General features: G+C 46.4%; 1 protein-coding gene across 8 annotated transcripts in view; it reads left to right on the top strand.

The window, feature by feature from the left end:
- Positions 1-20,778, top strand: part of znf462 (zinc finger protein 462) — a 109,493-nt gene that overhangs the window by 33,625 nt on the left and 55,090 nt on the right. For all 8 annotated transcript variants that reach the window (XM_085991954.1, XM_085991943.1, XM_085991933.1 and 5 more), the window contains 2 exons: positions 7,453-7,701; positions 11,412-17,170. In XM_085991954.1, coding sequence (XP_085848080.1) covers positions 7,482-7,701; positions 11,412-17,170 — 5,979 coding nt within the window. In that variant the 5' untranslated portion in view covers positions 7,453-7,481. The remainder of the gene's footprint in view (positions 1-7,452; positions 7,702-11,411; positions 17,171-20,778) is intronic.

The following is a 20,778-nucleotide window of genomic DNA, read 5'->3' as shown; positions in this document are numbered from 1 at the left end:
CGTATGACTGAAAACTTCAGTGGTATTTCAGAGCTGCCAATGACCGTGTAGCTCACACAAAGTAATGTTGCTACCTATTCTGATTTTGAAATGGGCACCCTGGAAATTTCTCAAATGAACTTGGACACCAACCAGTTTTTTTTCGATTTCTCTGGTTTATTACCTGACTTTCAAGCTTCTTGATTATTAATGTGAAGGTTTCAGCCAGTATTTATCAACAGCAGAATTCACGCCATGATCCAGGCCTAGCTTCCCCATATCCAATTGTCGATTTGGCTAAAATCATCAATTTCTATTAATTTCAGTTTTAATTGATCATTCGGGGAGGGGGGGGTTGTGCAAAGAAAGCTGAGTGAAAACTACTGCTGGAAGATTTCATCAAATTGTTCATATACAACAACTTGCATTTATATAGCGCCTTTAACCTAGTAAAACATCCCAAGGTGCTTCACAGGAGCGATTTATCAGACAAAATTTGACACCGGATAAGGAAAATATTAGGACAGTTGGCCAAAAGCTTGCTCAAAGAATTTTGGTATAATCTGAAATAGGTTTAACACTGCGGCGAACTAAATCTGTACACGTTGGAACGTTGATTTTCCTCCAGATATTGCTGTTGCCTCTTGAGCAAGATCTGTACAACTGACAAAAAGTGTGTGGTAATATGTTGCTCCAACCTATCTCAAAGTTTCAAGTGTCTTTTAGCTACATGATCTTTTGAAGATGTGTAGAAGAGTAGTCCTCTTTCCCCCGCTGTGTTCGTTTGTCAGCCTTGTATTTGGATGCCATCTGGTACTAAAGTTTGCCAAAATAGCCATTTTGTGCACAGCAAGCTCCCACAAACATCAGAGAGATAAATGACCAGATAATTTTTTTTAGTGATGTTGGTTGAAGGAAAAATATTGGCCAGGATACCGAGAACATCTTTGAAATAGTGCAGTGGGATCTTTTACGCCCACCTGAGAGGGCAGACGGGGCCTCGGTTTAACTTCTCATCCCTCAGTACTGCACTGAAGTGTCAGCCTGGATTATGGGGCTCAAATCTCTGGAATGGGACTTAAACCCACAACCTCCTGCCTCAGAGGCGAGAGTGCTACCCACTGAGCCACGGAAAACACTAAGAGACCATTGTGGGTTTTTTTTGCTTTTGCTTAAAGTGGTTGTATCGCTGCTAAAACCTATGGGCCTAGAAATTGAGTGGGGTCAGCGCCCATTTAGAGGCGTTAGAGGGCCTAGCGCCGCAATTATAGCCGCTTCTGAAATTGACTAGGGCCCTACCATCGGCGTTACACCGGTTGCGCTGCGCCGGCACCGATGACGTCATCGGTGTGCGCAGCGTCCCGGTTGCCATGGTAACGCGCCCGAACGCCGAAATTCAGTTGCGGCCGCCTCGCCCGTGGCAGCCGCAACCAACGATTTTTCAGAAGTGCCTTCATGGTCCTAGCGCCGGCGCATTAAGGTGGCGCGGCGGCCGGCCGCTTTCCCGGCGGCCGCCTGCCCGCACCTCCCTCCCCGGACTCCTCCTCCACCCCCCCGCGGCACAGATGTGTGTGGGCCGAGAGCCCGGCACTTCTCCGAGGTGCCGGGCTCATTTTTTCCCCGAATCCAACGGCCAGCGGGCGGCTGCAGGCAGCTCCTCCTTAACAGAAGGAGGAGGCCTGCAGTACCCCAGCCTGCCGCACCGCATCGGGTGCCGCAGCGGGGGATTAGCGCTGCAATCCTGCAGTCAGCGCCCATTGGGAGGCGCTGACACCCTCCAGTAGCGCCCGCAGCCGTCTGGGCGCGGCGCTACTGAATTTTTGGCGCGCGCAGCGGGACTTAGCGCCGGCGCAAAATTTCCGGCGCTAAAGCCCTGGCGCGGGCCCAACTCAATTTCTAGGCCATGGTGCTTGGTTTGGTTGCTAAATTCTGAAATTATCATTCTATTGATTCTGCAAAAACACGATGCATCATTACTGCCCTCACCTCTGTTAAACTCTTATCAAAGCAGTTCAAACTAAACTAGCAGCTCTCCTATGGCACTGGGTAGGTCGGAGGATACGCTCAGTGTCACAATGTCGGGTTCCACGTGTACGCTGATGACACCCAGCTCTACCTCGCCACCACCTCTCTCGACCCCCCCCCCCCCCTCCACCGCCTCTGATTTGTCGCACGGCTTGCACAACATCCAGTACTGGATGAGTAGAAATTTCTTCCAATTAAACAGTGGGAAGACCAAAGCCATTGGGGTAGATTTTCCCGAACCTGTCGGGAAGAAGGCGGGACTTCCCCTTTCGGGTTTTTGACCCGCCTACTTCGACGTCCGGCCAATCCGCGCGATTTTCCCTTGATTGACCTTGTTGAGCCCGCCCAGCGGGCTCAGCAGGCCAATTAAGGGCCACCCGGCAACAGGTGACGTCACAGACTGAAATTTCATCTGTCAAGAGTTTTTGACAGATGAAACATCAGTGTTTCACAGCTGTTTGAAGCTGTCAAACACTGACAGTCTGAGTTCTACCATGAGTCATTCTCCAGACTCAGTTAGAACTCTTACCGGCACTCAAAGCTGCAGGCTGTCACTTTTCACAGATCGCAGCCATTCAGCTTTCAGTTCCGGCTGAGTGATGCGCTCCCGACGGCTACAGGAAGAAAGGCTGTGAAGGTAAGTACAGGTAAGTAAAAGTTGTTTACACACTTTAGACACACCAAACACACTTACCTTTGCACTCATGCACCCATCACTCACCTGAGCATCGACATTGCGACCCCTCCAACTCCTTCAACCCGACGGCCCGCCTGCTCTAACCTGGCGTGGTTTGGAGCTGTCGGGAAACCCACACGAAACCCCTCAAAATAGGGATTAGGCTAAAAACTGCCTGTTAACAGGCAGTTAATTGGCATGAATCCCTTCCCGCCTGGTTTCGGCGGGTCCCAGTGTGGGGCGGGTACCCGCCGCCCCTGAAACTTACGTGGGGCGGGGTTTTGGGCGGGATGGTGTCGGGACCCCCAAATTCGGGATTCCCCCCCCACCCACCACACGCCTGAAACCCCGCCTGACGGCTCCACGAAAATCTAGCCCATTGTTTTCGGTCCCCGCCACAAACTGTTCCCTAGCCACCGTCTGAGGCTGAACCAGACAGTTTGCAACCTTGGCGTCCTATGCAAGTTGTTGTTGTTGTCATTTTATATGGCAGGAACGCCGCACCATATTACTCATCAGTATTATTCTGCTGCAGTGCAGCTGTGTGTAACACAAGTTGTGTCCCTTTAGTCTACAAGGTGTAATTACTGTGCCTTCCTGCCTCAATTAGAGGCTAATTGTTCTTGGCAAATACTCAGGTCAATTAGAGGTCAGGCTGGCTTTCTTTTTTTGACATGTATATTTATGAGGCTCGAAGACAATTCGAAGTATTTTCTGTTGCGGGGTGGCGGGGGGGAGGACGAGGACTTCCTACGTTGGAAATTATGTAGCATTCTTTTCTTTTAAATTACTTTTATTTGTTAAAAAGTGTGACTGAAGTTTGTATTTGTGACCAGACGCGTCTCATAATCTGATGTATGCCAACCGCCCGTGGCACTGCTCAGGATCCATCCGAGGAGGCTCTGACATAAAACACACTGGGGTAGGGTTTCCGCTCTGGGGGCAATCGGGAAAATGGGCTTGAAATTGTGATGGTTAGGTTACAGTTCAAGTTTCCTCTAAAATTGATTTGCATAATCGCAAACATAAAATCTTCCCTGAACCAGCGCAATGGGCAGCGTCATAGAACGTAATCGTTGCTTTTTTTCTTCTTCTTGTCATTAAAAAGTATTCCGGGATGTGTTGAAGAGGGGTAACCGGGTGCAGTTTCATTGACGCAGCTGAAAATGGGTTAATCACCAAAAAATAAGCATTTTTAATAAGGGTGCCCAGTCCTCCACCTGTGAGAAACCTGATTTGAAATCATTGAAAATGACTCTTTAAAAAAATATGTACCGAACCATCTAATCGTTTAATCGGTGTACACTAGCCAGTTTCATAGTAAATGAAATATTTTTTGGTATGAAGAAACTTTTTAAAAGTGCCTCCTCGTGCCTGTGCCCCGAAGAAACGAAGTGCAATTTGAAGAGCCTCCTCGAACCAGGGCAATCAGCGGAATCTCGACCTGGGGGCGTAGCCAGTTCTGTGGGCGGGACCTGAATCAGCGTAACAGATCGCGGGAAACATGAGCGTAAGTGTTTTTGCGGAAACCCGACCCCGATGTAATATTGTGCTGCTAAAGTGCAACTGCGTAAGGCTGCAAAATCTAATTCATCAGTAAATGCTGGGTAAGTTCATACTCATGTGATTGTCTCTGTCTCTGTTTATACTTCTCCGCCCCGTGTGACAGATTTGGACATTGTGTGTCACGTGACACGCGATGGGCAGGAAGTACATACATGTCAAAAAAAAAACAAGCAAAGCCTTTATAATTTATATCTTATCTATTTTGATCACTGGAACAAGAAAAGGGTTCTAACTGTTATTTCACGTTGTGTATCGTAACTTTGGGAACAAGATGTTCCTTTGCAAGTTCATGGTATGGGTGTTACGGTAGTGTAGCGATTATGTTACTGCACTAATAATCCAGAGGCTTTGGACTAATAATCCAGAGAACGTGAGATCAAATCCCACCAGGGCAGTCTGAGAACTTGAATTCAGCTTAAATCTGCAAATAAAAAAACTGGTGTCCATAAAAGTCACGATGAAGCTGTTGGATTGTTGTAAAAACCCAACTGGTTCACTAATGTCCTTTTAGGGAAGGAAACCTGCCGTCCTTGCCTGGACTGGGTCTATTTGTGACTCCAGACCCACACCAACATGGTTGACACTTAACTGCCCTCTGAAGTGACCTAACAAGAGACACAGTTCTATCAAAAACAAAGGACGGGCAATAAATGCCGGCCTTGCCAGCGATGCCCACATTCCGAGAATCAATTTAAGAAAAAAAAATTATGAATGGAATTAGGAATATTTTAGGAAACTAGTAAATTACCTGTGGCATTGAGCATGCTCATGGGAGGTGCAGAGGGCTGAGGGTAACACCGGTAAGAGTGGATGAAGCAAGTGTGAGAAGAAACGAGAGAGTGGCGGGATATGGCACGTGTGAGATAGTGACAGTATGTGGCACATGCACGATAGTGACAGTATGTGGCACGTGCACGATAGTGACAGTATGTGGCACGTGCACGATAGTGACAGTATGTGGCACGTGCACGATAGTGACAGTAGGTGGCACGTGCACAATAGTGACAGTAGGTGGCACGTGCACAATAGTGACAGTAGGTGGCACGTGCACAATAGTGACAGTAGGTGGCACGTGCACAATAGTGACAGGTGGCATGTGCGAGATAGTGACAGTAGGTGGCACGTGCACAATAGTGACGGTATGTGGCACGTGCACAATAGTGACGGTATGTGGCACGTGCACAATAGTGACGGTATGTGGCACGTGCACAATAGTGACGGTATGTGGCACGTGCACAATAGTGACGGTATGTGGCACGTGCGAGATAGTGACAGTAGGTGGCACGTGCGAGATAGTGACAGTAGGTGGTATGTGCGAGATAATGACAGTATGTGGCATGTGCGAGATAGTGACAGTAGGTGGCACGTGCATCGGGGGAGGGAGAGAGCTTTGACACTCACATCCAGGTGAGGGGGCAGAGAGGCCAGGTGGGATGACTGATCAAAGTCAATCTGTAAGGGGGCAGCATAAAAGTCAAAGATACTGCAATATGGTTAAAACTTGAATACTGACCTGGAAATTGGGAAAACCAAGATGGCTGATGAGTTTATCTTCAATGTAGACAAGTGCTTGCATTGCCACCCAATGGCCAGAGGCTGCAACTACACATGTCACATCACCTCATGGTGTCCCTCAGAATGGAAAACCCTATTGGGAACCATCACAGCCAAAGGACTTTTCAATGGAATGATGGAAGGACATACTGATTTTAATATTATTACAAATAAATTGAAACAAAAACACTTGGTCTGTATTATTAAATAGTACATTGTAGGCATGGGTAAAGCAGAGTGCTGACTGATGACCATTTGTGGGTACACTCCATTTCTTGTACTGCTGGAGCCTTCTGTTGATCAGAATTGCTGCTCTGAAATTGAGTCGTAGATGGCACGAGAAATGTTTATTTGATATAGCTGGGGTTGTACTTAGAGCAAAGAAGGTGAAGAGGAGATTTGATAGAGGTGTTCAAAATTATGAAGGGCTATGAATGTAGTAAAGTGTGTGTGTGAAATTTCCATTACTGTATCCATTTGAACTGTGGGGGTGGGGGGGGCGAAATCAGTAAATTATACATTTGTGACCTTCCAAACACTAGAATGAAGTGGAGGTGGTCACAAATGGTGGGAGCAATTTGAGGTGATCGACTCATCCCCTATTTCCTTTGTCCCAGCATTGGCGGCCGTGCCTTCAGCTGCCTGGACTCTAAGCTCTGGAATTCCCTCCCTAAACCTTGCCGCCTCTACCTCTCTCTTCTTTTAAGACACTCCTTAAAACCTACCTCGCCTGTCCTTATGTGGCTCGGTGTCAAATTTTGTTTGATAACGCTCCTGTGAAGCGCCTTGGGGCGTTTTACTACGTTATAGGTGCTATATAAATGCAAGTTGTTGGTAACATGGAAATTCAAACATTGGCTCTTCAAATGAGCAGTCTCATGTTGTACTTTTAAAAACAATTGTGTGAAAGATAAAGGCCTTAAAAATTTTTTTAAAAAGTAGTCACTTTTTGAATTGAAACTTGGATGGGTTTAAGCAGGGAAGCTAAAACTAAATGTGTAATTAAAGGAACCAGGCATATATCCATCACTGGTGGAATGGAACTGATCCACATCAACATAGCTTGTGTTTGTGTTTTGTGACATATGCAGAAGTTGTAAAAAGAAAGACTTGCATTTCTATAGCGCCTTTCACGACCTCGGGACGTTCCAAAGTGCCTTACAGCCAATGAAGTACTTTTGAAGTGTCGTCACTGTTGTAAGAGATGGGCCTAGAAATTCGGTGGGCTGCGCCACTAGTTAGCACCCAAAGAGGGCACTTAGTGGTTTTAGCGCCACTGGCCACGCCTCCCACGAAATTTAGCGGGGCGCTAATGGCGGCATTAGCCTGTAGCGCTGCGCCGCCACCGATTACGTCATTGGTGTGCGCAGCGCCCCGCTACCGCCCCGATCGCGATATTTGGTCGCACCCCCCGCTGTAACGCCGGTCACAATTTGGGGCACCACCGAATTTTTAGCCCATGATGTGCTAAATAAGCCCACTGGACCACCGTGATCTGTTTTTTATTGATTATGCATCTGTGAAGCTCTACGTTCAAGATGCTATATAAATAAATGCGAATTTGTTTATTCTGACCAACAGTACATTCTTGTACTTTTGCACTGGTTTCAATCTATAACCGAGTTGCTAATTTGATTGTTTGTTTATTCCAGATCCCTTGAATTGAAAGACATTCAAAGTAATGGAGGCCCTGCAGTGCGATGGATGCGATTACCGAGCAGAAACTTACGATGATCTTAAGGCTCACATCCAAGATGTTCACACTGTGTTTTTGCCCCACCTGGAAGCTGCTGAGGAGGATGCAGGTCAACCTCGATCTGTTACACCAACCCAAGACCCTGAAGCTGATGTGAGCCTTCCTACTGTGAAGACTGAACTTAGTTCTCTGGTGGAAACAGCAGGTGGGTTTGATTTTCTTAAATTAGAAGCACAAAGACGCACCAAACAGTAGCTCTCTTCATTGTATTATCAGTGGTGTATTGTTTCAAGTCACAGCCGTGATGACGCACTCAACAGGTGCCTTGCATTGTTTACACTTCGTGTACTTTAGACTTGCAAAGTTGGCAGACAAAATGGTTGGCTTTTGCCAGTTAGCATTGAGATTTCGCTTTGTTCCAATTACATTTTACAGTTTTAAATTTAGATAGTGACCTTTTTGAAGAACAAGCTGGAAATCCAGCATGGCTGCCAGGGATCATCATATAAATGTGAAAGATTGCTGACTTGAATTTCTTTTCATTAAACTACTAAAAACCCTACAGTATGCTATTGGTGTGAACAATACAAGCTCCTACTTACAATAATTTTTTTTTTTTATCGACGCATCTGCAATGCCCTGCCATGTATCAGACTTATCTGAAACCCCAAGTCCTATAGCAAACTATATTCTGTGATTTTGCTTAATAGGCCCTCAGTAATTTTGCCTTGAATGTGATTTGAGGAACTTGACATATTAGATTTCTACCTCCTTCCCAAGATCCACAAACAAGACTGCCCTGGTAGACCCATCGTTTCAGTCTGTTCTTGCCCCACGGAACTTATCTCTTCCTATCTCGACTCTATCTTTTCTCCCCTTGTCCAGTCTCTTCCCACCTACATCCGTGACTCTTCTGACGCCCTCCGCCACTTTAACAGTTTCCCGTTCCCTGGCCCCAACCGCCTCCTTTTCACCATGGACGTACAATCCCTCTACACCTCCATCCCCCACCAGGATAGCCTGAGGGCGCTCCGCTTCTTCCTTGAACAGAGGCCCAACCAGTCCCCATCCACCACCACCCTCCTCCGCCTGGCTGAACTTGTTCTCACATTGAACAACTTCTCCTTTGACTCCACTCATTTCCTCCAAATTAAAGGTGTTGCTATGGGTACCCGCATGGGTCCTAGCTATGCCTGCCTTTTCGTGGGATATGTGGAACACTCTTTGTTCCAGTCCTACTCGGGTCCCCTCCCTCACCTCTCTTTCCGGTACATTGATGACTGTATCGGTGCTGTTTCCTGCTCTCTCCCTGAACTAGACAATTTCATTCACTTTGCCTCCAATTTCCACCCTTCCCTCACCTTCACATGGCCCATCTCTGACTCTTCCCTTCCCTTCCTCAACTTCTCTGTCTCCATCTCTGGGGATAGGTTATTGACCAAAATTCACTACAAGCCCACTGACTCCCACAGCTACCTGAACTACACTTCCTCCCACCCCGCCTCCTGTAAGGACTCTATTCCATTCTCCCAGTTTCTCCGTCTCCGCTGCATCTGCTCCGACGATACCACCTTCCACACCAGTGCTTCCGACATGTCTTCCTTTTTCCTCAACCGAGGATTCCCCTCTACCGTGGTTGACACGGCCCTCGACCGTGTTCATTCTATCTCCCGCACTTCTGCCCTCACCCCTGCCCCTCCCTCCCGGAACCACGATAGGGTTTCTCTTGTCCTCACCTTTCACCCCACCAGCCTCCACATTCAACGGATCATCCTCTGCCATTTCCGCCACCTCCAAAGTGATCCCACCACCAAATGCATCTTCCCCTCCCCTCCCCTTTTAGCATTCCATAGGGACCGCCGCTCCCTCCGAGACACCCCACTCCACTCCTCTATCACCCCCAGCACCCCTTCCCCTTCGCCTGTTGCATCTCCTGTGCTTGCACAGGAAAGTAACACCTGCCCCTATACCTCCCCCCTTCCCACTGTCCAGGGCCCCAAACACCCCTTCCAGGTGAAACAGCGATTTACTTGTACTTCTTGCAATCTAGTATACTGTATTCGCTGCTCACGATGTGGTCTCCTCTACATTGGGGAGACCAAACGCAGATTGGGTGACCGCTTTGCGGAACACCTCCGTTCAGTCCGTAAGGGTGACCCCGAGCTTCCGGTCGCCTGTCACTTCAATTCACCGCCCTATTCCCACTCGGACCTCACCGTCCTTGGCCTCTTCCATTGTTCCATGGAAGCTCAGCGTAAACTCGAGGAACAGCACCTCATCTTCCGATTAGGTGCTTTACAGCCTTCCGGACTCAATATCGAGTTGAACAATTTCAGATCATAACCTCGGCCCCTATTATATTTTTATATTTTTTATCCACACTTTTGGTTTGTGCCTTTTCCTTTTTTCTCTCCCACATGGCAGCTGTCTTTCACGCTGCCAGCACATTTCACACTTCATCTAGAGCCATTGTTTGTTTCTTTACCTGTCCTATTGCTATCTCGTCTCACCTTGAATATCTCTTAATGTCTCTTCTTTCATCCCCTCCCCCATTTCCCAGCCCCCAAACTGCCTTTTAATCCGTTTCATTTCCTGCCTTTTTTTCTCAGTTCTGTAGAAGGGTTTTGACCCGAAACGTTGACTCTGTTTCTCTCTCCACGGATGTTGCCTGGCCTGCTGAGTTTTTCCAGCGTTTTCTGTTATTTCGGATTTCCAGCATCCGCAGTATTTTGCTATCGTTGACATTAGATTTGCTCTTTTCATAGGCACACTGTCCGAGCTGATACATAAAAGATATACGTCATTGGTGTTACGTAAAAGAGACAGCTTAATCTTTGAAGCTGTACTAAAATGTTATGATTCTGTACGTGTAGCTGTGTACGTCATCCCAGATACTTGCTGGTTGTCTCTGTTTAATGAAATGTTACCAAAGCAGGTGATGGTATTACAGCAAAGGCCATGTGTGACCTGGACAATATCTAATTACTTCCTAAAACTTTCATAAAAAGGAGTATTAAACTCTCTCTTTTTGGGACTGGGCTTGGCTGAGAACTTATTGTAATCTGTTTACCAAGGTGACTTGTATGTAACCGGACAAACAAGATACTGTCCCTCAATGTTCCCCCCCCAATTTTTTTTTTTTGGGGCTGCGCGGTCCCTCTAACGGGCTGCGCTGCCCATTCAAAATTTAGCGCAAGCACAAAATCTCCCATTTGGAAAGCCAGTCCCGGGCTGCGTGGGACCTCCAGACAATCACGTGGCTTAGTGGGAACGTTGCTGTTCCTTGTATTGCATTCGGAAATAACTTGGTCTTTGCCAAGTGATCTACCTCACTGCACAAGTTGTACTACAGCTTTTTGAAGGACCTGTGATGCAGCCCATTGGAGGGCCGCGCGGGCCAAAAAGAAATTAGGGGGAACATTGGTCAGGATATGAGACCTTATTTCAGTCAGATTTTATTTTCCACATTTTTACAATTCTGAGATTTGGCTGTAGTAAAATTGCTGGTGTAGTATTTAAATTGAAGTGACTTGTTGTGATCTGCAATGCACTGCCTGAAAGAGTGGTGGAAGCAGATTCAATAGTAACTTTCAAAAGGAGAATTGGATAAATACTTGAAAAGAAAAAATTGCAGGGCTATAGGACTAATTGGATAGCTCTTTCAAAGAGTTGGCACAGGCAAGATGGGTCGAATGGTCTCTTTTTGTGCTTTGTTTGAAAAGTTGGTGCAAGTAAAGACCTAAATCCTTTCATTCGGCTAAATTCAGACCCGATGACCAGGTGCTGATACCACCACCATTATGTCGTGATTTAACTAAAACAATGAAAATGAAAGTAGCATTTATTGGTGCTCTCTCGTTCACTATGTAACATAGTGAGAGAGAAATTTGATAACTCATCTTTTTCTTTTTAAAGCACAAAATTCCTTTCAACCTGGCTCCTCCGGTTTCGCCAGTAACAGCCCAGTTCTCTACAGTCATCATGTTAACCAGCATCCAAAACCTGCCAATAAGTTTTTCCAGTGCAAGTACTGTGTCCGGTACTTTCGATCCAGGAATCTTCTCAGTGAACACACCAGAAAGATCCATGGTCAGGTTGAAGGGTCGTTATTTGGCGGAGAATCCTCGGATATGGCCCCACCTCCAGCGCCTTCCAGCTACCATGTCCTCGTGCATGAAGGGTTCGGCAAAGTCTTCGCCTGCCGCTTTTGTACCTACAAAAGTCCCCGACGGGCGCGGATTGTCAAACACCAGAAGCTGTGCCACAGGTCTGCGTCCAAGGTGCAGGAAACGCTGGGTGATGTGCCGGTGGATGCAGTAGAGCGCAGCATCCTGGAAGCGCAGGTGAAACCCTTGACAAAGTCGCGGGGCAGCTTTTGCTGCGAATGGTGTGGGTACCACACCTCCAGGAGAGAACGCTGGTGCGATCATTTAATGAAGAAACATCGAAACCTTTTAGCTCAGGGTCTGGTCAAGATCATTTCATCCCTGAGGCAGCAGCAGTCTGGCTCAAACGTTAGCCTGTCGAAGCCCCAACAAAAGGACGTACAGAAGATGTCTCCAAATTCTAATTACCTGCCGATGAAGTCGACTGGGAGGGAAATGCCATCGCCTCCGTATTCAGCTTTGAAAGGCTCTTTGGGAGGTAATGCATTGAAGCAGGCTCCTGCTGCCGTTTCCCGGTTTGCTCCCATTAAAATCAAGTTTCCTTTTCAAAAGATGAAGCCCAAACCTCCTACTGATCCCAGTGAAGCTGGAGTAACTGGGAGATCATCATATGGAATGGCCGACCTGAATGTGCCCAATTCTGGTTTGGAAACCAGCAGTTTGTTGAGCGACGACAGAAGTAGTTCTGATGAGGAAGAGCATCAGGACATTGACGAGATGGACTCATTGGCATCCCAGAGTTCGGAAGGATCTGGGAAAAAGTTGTTGACAATTGGGAACACAAAGCTGCTTGAAACCAAGGGAATTCCCTTCCGGAAGTACATGAACAGGTTCCAGTGCCCCTTCTGCTCGTTCCTTACAATGCACCGACGTAGCATCTCGCGCCATATTGAGAACATCCATTTGTCTGGCCGGACCATTGTTCACAAGTGTAACCTTTGCCCTTTCACCTGCACCACGGCTCAGAAATTGGTAGCCCACAAGCAGTCCCATTCCTCGGAATGGGATACGGTGAGCTCGCAGAACAGCAGCATTGCTCCCTTGAACGACAGCTTAGTGACTGTAGATACGTCTCAGAACCAGGCGGTCAATGGGGAAAAGCCTGCAATAGTAGGGGATTCCAAACAACAATATCCTTACAAATGTACCATGTGCAGCTACTCTACAGTTACCCTAAAGGGGCTCCGAGTACACCAGCAGCATAAGCATTCGTTCTGTGACAATGCGTTGCTGGCAGCTAGCGAGGAGACGACCGATGCGCTACAGGACACTTCGTCACAATTTGAAGCTCTTCCATCGCCAGGTATTGTGAAAACTCAGACCTCGATACTCGGATCGACGTCCAAGAATTCTTTTTTATTTAAGAAAGGTAAAAGGATGGTGACGGACAGTCCGTTGGACTTGTCTCCGGCAAAGAAACGCACCAGGATAGACGAGATAGCAAACAACTTGCAGAGTAAAATCAGCCAGGCCAACCAACAAGTTAGCGAGGTGGAATCAGTGATTGCACTCGAGGATGCCGAGGAGGAGGAAGAGGAGGAGGAGGAAGACGAGGAGGAGGACGTGGAAGTGGAATTGGACGTAGACGGTGATCTAGATGAAGAGGAAGGGAAGGTTGATCATCTAATGGAGATGCAGAATTACACTTATGGTGGCCACCAGATGTGGATTGAAGGAACTGATGGAATGCATGAGGAGACTGGTTATGGAACAATGGAGCAGGATTATTCTGTTAGCAACAGTGCAGAAATCGAATTGACTCTTTCTGACGATGAGGATTTTTATGGCAGTTCCAATTCAATGGGGCATTGCGACGGTGCATTGCATAAGCAGGGTGGGAATGCGGCTTACAAAAAAGGCAACTCTGAAAATAGGGACATCTTTCAGGAAAACTCTGAGGCAGGTGAAGACTCTGGGAAGACGTACTACTGCAAGCACTGCAACTTCAGCAACAAAGTGGCTCGCAGTGTGAGCACCCATTACCAGCGAATGCATCCTTACATTAAATACAGCTTCAGGTACATTGAGGATCCAAACGATCACAGCGCAGTGTACCGCTGCCTCGAATGTTTTGTAGAATATGCAGAATTTGAAGACTTGCGGCAGCATTACGCTCAGTTCCATCCCGAAGCTCAGAATATCCTAAACTTCCACCAAGCCAACTTGATCTACAGGTGTCGCTTCTGCTCCTACACGAGCCCGAACGTCCGCAGCCTCATGCCTCACTACCAACGGATGCATCCCACAGTGAAGATCAACAATTCAATGATCTTCTCTAGTTACGTGGTCCAGCAAACCAACGAGATCAGCGCGGAGTCACAGACTCTGAGAGAAATTCTCAACTCCGGTGTGAAGAATATCGGGACGTCCACCCCCCTATCTCTGCGTGCTGCTCCATCGAGCCCTTCGAACATGAATTCGCCCAAGAGCATGAGCCCTCAGCAAGGAGAGGCTTCGATGATCAGTGCTGTGGTGTACAGTTGTGATGTTTGTTCATTTTCAAGTCCGAACATGCATTCAGTCCTGGTCCATTATCAGAGAAAGCATCCCGATGAAAAGGCATCCTATTTTAGAATTCAGAAGACAATGCGTGTGGTTTCTGTCCAGAACCCTGCAATTATTGCTCATCATGTTGCTGAGATGAGTTCAGTGTCATCAACTAATGACCCTCCAATCACTCCTCAGGCAGTTGAATTTGAACAATTGTATTACTGCAAGCACTGTGTTTATAGTAACCGTTCAGTTGTCGGTGTGCTTGTCCATTATCAGAAAAGACATCCAGAGGTTAAGGTAACGGCAAAATACATTAAACAGGCACCTCCAACTCCAGCCCTGAAGAAGACTATGGAAGAGCTGCAGATTACACCAGCAAGACCACTAATGACAAAGCAGATGAGCCAGAATAACAAGAACACTTTTGATATTGGAGACCTAGGAGCTCAACAAAGATTGGCCGATAAGGGAGAGGGAGAAATGATGTTCTTTTGCCAGCATTGTAACTATGGGAATCGAACGGTTAAGGGGGTGGTCATTCACTACCGGAAGAAGCATCGTGACATCAAAGCCACAGCTGAGCTAGTCCGGCAGCACACGGCGGCCGTGAGAAGTCAACGTGAGAGGGCAACGAATAACCAGGGCAGCGTTAGTGTGCCGATGGCCAATACGCAACCGGAGACGGATGGCGAGCAGTTACGATTCTTCAAGTGTCGACATTGCTCCTACACGGCGCATTACCTGTATGCTGTGAGAAAACACTTGAGGAAACAGCACCCGAGCGTGAAGGCTACAGTCACAACTATTTTACGGTGGGCCTTTCAAGATGGAGTGGTGACCGCTGGGTATCACTGTGAATGGTGTATTTACTCGCATCAGGAACCCAGTGGGTTATTAATACACTACCAAAAGAGACACCCAGAACATCCTGTAGATTACACCTACATCTCCAGTAAGCTATGGGCAGGTCCTGATCCATCAGCAAACCCGTCACAAATAGCACTCATTGACCTCAAACACTACAAATGCCGAGATTGCGAATTTGAAGCTGTCTCGATCTGGGATATTACAAACCACTATCAAGCCTTGCATCCATGGGCTGTTAGCGGCGATGAGTCTGTGCTGCTCGACATCATCTTGGGAAAAGACGCATCGGAGCAGAACAACCCGACCGCTCACGATTACACTGCTCTGGATTCTTTGAGCATTCCGGAATCCAATCCGGTCGAGGACGAGATGCCCCCAAAGGTCTTGATTCCTTCTCCGGTCAAAGCTTCCCCCCCCGCCTCCACCAATTCTGTACCCAGCGGGTCCCCGTACCAGTGTAAGATTTGTAAATCTGAGTACAACAATTTGCACGGCCTCTTAACCCACTATGGGAAAAAGCACCCGGGCATAAAAGTAAAAGCAGCCGAGTTTGCCCTGGAAAAAGATGAAAAGCCCAGCACTCTGTATAAGTGTCGACATTGCCCGTACGTTAACACGCGTATCCACGGCGTCCTAACACACTACCAAAAGCGACACCCTTCTATAAAAGTCACCGCCGACGACTTCATGAATGAGGCTGAGAAACTCCCAGATGGGCAGGGCAATGATCTAGAAGAGATGACTAAAGTCCCAAAGCAAGGGTTTGGTGCCTACAGGTGCAAGTTGTGTCCATATGCGCACGGCTCCCTGGAGAAGCTAAAGGTCCACTATGAAAAGTACCACAGGCAGCCAGCTATCGATATGTTCACTGAATCCATGACAGAGATGGTAGAACCCGAGGAACCAAATGCCTCTGAAGAATATGAAGATAAGGTCAAAACAATAACCGAAGCGGAACCAAGTGACCCTCTTCCAACGCCTCCTCCCTTTGTAAGCGGCTGTTCCGACCTCAGTACCTTATTTAAATGTCAACTGTGCAAATACTTCTGCTCCTCCAGAAAGGGCATAGCGAGACACTACCGTAATAAGCACAACAATGTCCGAGCCCAACCAGAGGGCAAGAACAATATCTTCAGATGTGCCTTGTGTGCATACACTCACCCGCTCCGCAAAGGGCTGGCTGCTCACTACCAAAAACGACACGATATCGATTCATACTACACGCACTGTTTGGCCGCCTCCAAAACAATGGTCAGTAAGAAACCCGAGAAACTCATCCTTCCTGTCGAGTCCAAACCAGAGTCTCCACCCCTGAGCGAGGAGCTCAGGAGGGCGGTGGAGAAGAAAAAGTGTTCACTGTGCTCATTCCAAACTTACACGAAAAAGGGTCTCGTGTCCCATTACATGAAGCGGCACCCTGGGGTCTACCCCAGAAAACAGTACGTGAGCAAGTATAATGGCTACTTCACTGTCGTGTACTCTGACGACAAGGAAGAACCCAATGTAAAGAATGAGGCCAGTGGTATAGAAACGACTGGAGCGATTGAAGGGAAAGAGAGTGGATGGCTACCCTTCAAATGTGTGAAGTGCTTCAAGCTCTCATTCAACACGGCAGAGCTCCTTTGCATGCATTACACGGACCATCACAGTCGGGACCTGAAGCTAGACTTCACGTTACTGCCTGGCAGTACCCGCTCGCACAGTCCCACCTACGAGTGCAACCACTGCTCCAACAAGATCCTCAGCACGATGGAACTGAGTGTTCATCTCACCCAGCACAATGAGCGTTTCGGTAGACGGGCAAAGCTGCATCGTGAAAAGAAGGTGCTTGAGGAGGCCCAGACTGAAGGGGAGGCCCAGACTGAAGGGGAGGCCCAGACTGAAGGGGAGGCCCAGACTGAAGGGGAGGCCCAGACTGAAGGGGAGGCCCAGACTGAAGGGGAGGCCCAGACTGAAGGGGAGGCCCAGACTAAAGGGGAGGCCCAGACTGAAAGGGAGGCCCAGACTGAAGGGGTGGAGGAGAAACTTAAAGAGGAGGAGGAGGAGGAGGAGGAGAAACTTAAAGAGGAGGAAAAACTTAAAGAGGAGGAGAATCTGAACGAGGAGAAACCGGAGTCTACAGAAGTAGAAGACAGCAATAAAAAACAGGTATGTTGGACACAGAACTGTTGCATGCTATACTTGTTCAATGCTGTACACCATGGCATTAATGGCATTTTCACATGAATGGTTTCAGAAGATAACAGGTTTGTTTTTTTAATGCATAGATTTGTATCAGAAAATCAAGACAGCAACATAAATGGTCTTTGCAATTTGGTATTTGCGAGCATCCAAAATATTATTAAGAAATGGGGGCAAGTTAGAAAGGGGAATGTATTCTGTTGAGCTACGGCAGTTCAACCTGTAGAATTTACCCGCGGCAAGATTACCTGTGTGGATTACATTGTAATCCTGTGTGCATGGTAGACATCAATAATGGGGTATACTGTCATCTCCACTAATGGCCAATGCTGATATAAAATCACTGCATATAAATGTATCTGTTTCACACCCACCCTGTACGATGTCGAGCTTTTTTCCAAGGCTATTTCAATAAATTATGTAGATCACTATAACTTCACTCTCGCAGTTCTGCTATCTGCACCACAAGCCTCTTTATAATTTTTGTTTTAAAAGAGTACCTCATTCCTGCCCTTCTTCCCCCCACCCCCACATTTCTTTTGTATAATCGCATTCTTGAACTTTACATTTTCTCTCTGCCCCGTTTCCACCCTGGCCTCCATCACTGCTTGAGATGTTAAGAGGGTCGCTGTTGTTGGCTGGCACCTTGAATAAATGTAGTTACATAGAATTTACAGCACGGGAACAGGCCATTCGGCCCTACTGGTCCATGCCCGTGTTTATGCTCCACATAAGCCTCCTCCCACCCCTTTTCATTTAACCCCATCAGCATATCCTTCTATTCCTTTCTCCCTCATAAGAGAAAGGATCTTGGCTCTGAAAACCAAGAAGTAGAATCCGTTTGGGTGGAGCTAAGAAACAGCAAGGGGCTGAAAACATTGGTGGGAGTTGTTTATCGGCCCCCAAACAGTAGTTGTAATATACGGCAGAGTATAAATCAGGAAATTAGAGGCGCATGTAACAAGGGTAATACAGTATTCATGGGGGACTTTAATCTACATATAGACTGGGTAAACCAAATTTGCAGTAATAGTGTGGAGGACGAATTCATGGAATGTATGCACGGTAGTTTTCTAGATCAGTATGTTGAGGAACCAACTAGGGAACAGGCTATTTTAGATCCAGTATTGTGCAACAAGAAAGGGTTAATTAATAACCTTATAATAAAGGGGCCTTTAGGGAAGAGAGACCATAATATGATAGAATTATATATTGAGTTTGAAAGTGATTTAGTTAAATCCGAAACTAGGGTCTTCAATCTAAACAAAGCAAACTACGTAGGTATGAGGGGCGAGTTGGCTAAGGTAGATTGGGAAACTACAAGGTATGATGGTAGACAAGTAATGGCTAGCATTTAAACAATTAATACATAATTTACAACAAATATACATTCCTTTAAGGCACAAAAACCCCACAGGAAAAGTGGTCCAACCGTGGCTAACAAGAGAAGTTACAGTTAGTATTAGATCAAAGGAAGAGGCTTATAATGTTGCCAAAAAGAGTAGTAAGCCTGAGGATTTTAGAATTCAGCAAAGGAGGACCAAGAAATTGATAAAGCAAAGGAAAATAGAATATGAAAGTAAACTAGCGAGATACATAAAAACAGACTGTAAAAACTTCTATAGGTATGTAAAAAGGAAAAGATTAGCGAAAGTAAATGTGGGTCCCTTACAGGCTGAGACAGGAGAAATTATAATGGGGAATATGGAAATGGCAGAGAAATTAAACAAATACTTTGTGTCTGTCTTCACAGAAGAAGACGCAAAAAACTTCCCGAATTAGTGGAGAACCAAGGCTCTAGCGAGAATGAGGAACTGAAAGAAATTAGTATTAGTAAAAAAAAAAAAAAAGTACTGGAGAAATTAATGGGACTGAAAGCCGATAAATCCCCTGGACCTGATGGCCTACATCCTAGTGTTTTGAAAGAGGTGGCTATAGAGATAGTGGATGCATTGGTTGTCATTTTCCAAAATTCCATAGATTCTAGAATGGTTCCCACAGATTGGAATGTAGCAAATGTAACCCCACTATTTAAGAAAGGAGGGAGATAGAAAACAGGGAGCTACAAACCAGTTAGCCTGACCTCAGTAGTAGGGAAAATGCTAGAATCTATTATTAAGGATGTGGTAACAGGGCACTTAGAAAATAATAATAGGATTGGGCAGAGTCAACACAGATTTATGAAAGGGAAATCGTGTTTGACAAATCTGTTAGAGTTTTTTGAGGTAACTAGCAGCATAGATAAGGGGGAACCAGTGGATGTGGTGTATTTGGATTTCCAGAAGGCATTCGATAAGGTGCCACACAAGAGGTTATTAAACAAAATTAAGGCTCATGGGATTGGGGATCATATACTAGCATAGATTGAGGACTGGTTAATGGACAGGAAACAGAGAGTAGGAATAACTGGATCATTTTCGGGTTGGCAGGCTGTAACTAGTGGGGTACCACAAGAATCGGTGCTTGGGCCTCAGCTATTCACAATCTATATCAATGATTTGGATGAGGGGACCAAATGTAATATATCTAAGTTTGCTGATGATACAAAGCTGGGTGGGAATGTAAGTTGTGAGGAGGATGCAAAGAGGCTTCAAGGGGATATAGACAAGCGAAGTGATTGGGCAAGACCATAGCAAATTGAAAATAATGTGGAGAAATGTGAAGTTCTCCACTTTGCTTTTCTATTTTTCCTACCAAAGTCTACCAGAGTATTTTTCAAATGGTGAAAGATTGGGAAATGTTGTTCAGAGGGACCTGGGTGTCCTTGTACACATCACTAAAAGTTAACATGTAGGTACAGCAAGCAATTAGGAAAGCAAATGGTATGTTAGCATTTATTTCAAGAGGATTTGAGTATAAATATAAAGATGTCTTACTGCAATTATATAGGGCCTTGGTGAGATCACACCTGGAGTATTGTGTACAGTTTTGGTCTCCTCACCTAAGGAAGGATATACTTGCCATAGAGGGAGTGCAACAAAGGTTCACCAAACTGGTTCCTGGGATAGGGGGATTGTCCTATGAGGAGAGATTGAGTAGACTAGGCCTATATTCTCTAGAGTTTAGAAGAATGAGAGGTGTTTTCATTGAAACATACAGAATTCTTACAGGACTTGACAGGGAGGATGTTTCCCCTGGCTGGGGTGTCTAGAACCAGGGGTCACAGTCTCAGAATAAGGGGTCAGCCATTTAGGACTGAGATGAGGAGAAATGTCTTAATCAGAGGGTGGTGAATATTTGGAATTCTCTACCCCAGAGGGCTGTGGAGGTTCAGACATTGAGTATATTCAAGACAGAGATCGATAGATTTTTTAATATTAAGGGAATCAAGGCATATGCAGATAATGCAGGAAAGTGGAGTTGAGGTAGAAGATCAGCCATGATCTTATTGAATGGCGGAGCAGGCTCGAGGGACCAAATGGCCTACTCCTGTTCCTATTTCTTATGGTTTTTATGTGTTTATCCAGCTTCCCCTTAAATGCATCTATGCTATTTGCCTCAACCACTCCCTGTGGTAGCAAGTTCCACATTCTCACCACTCTCTGGGTAAAGAAGTTTCTCTTAAATTCCCTATT

Source organism: Somniosus microcephalus, chromosome 1 (genome assembly GCF_052327205.1).
Source record: "Somniosus microcephalus isolate GS21.2 chromosome 1, FLI_Smic_1.0, whole genome shotgun sequence".
Lineage (NCBI taxonomy): Eukaryota > Metazoa > Chordata > Chondrichthyes > Squaliformes > Somniosidae > Somniosus > Somniosus microcephalus.
This window is presented reverse-complemented; position numbering and strand designations above follow the sequence as displayed.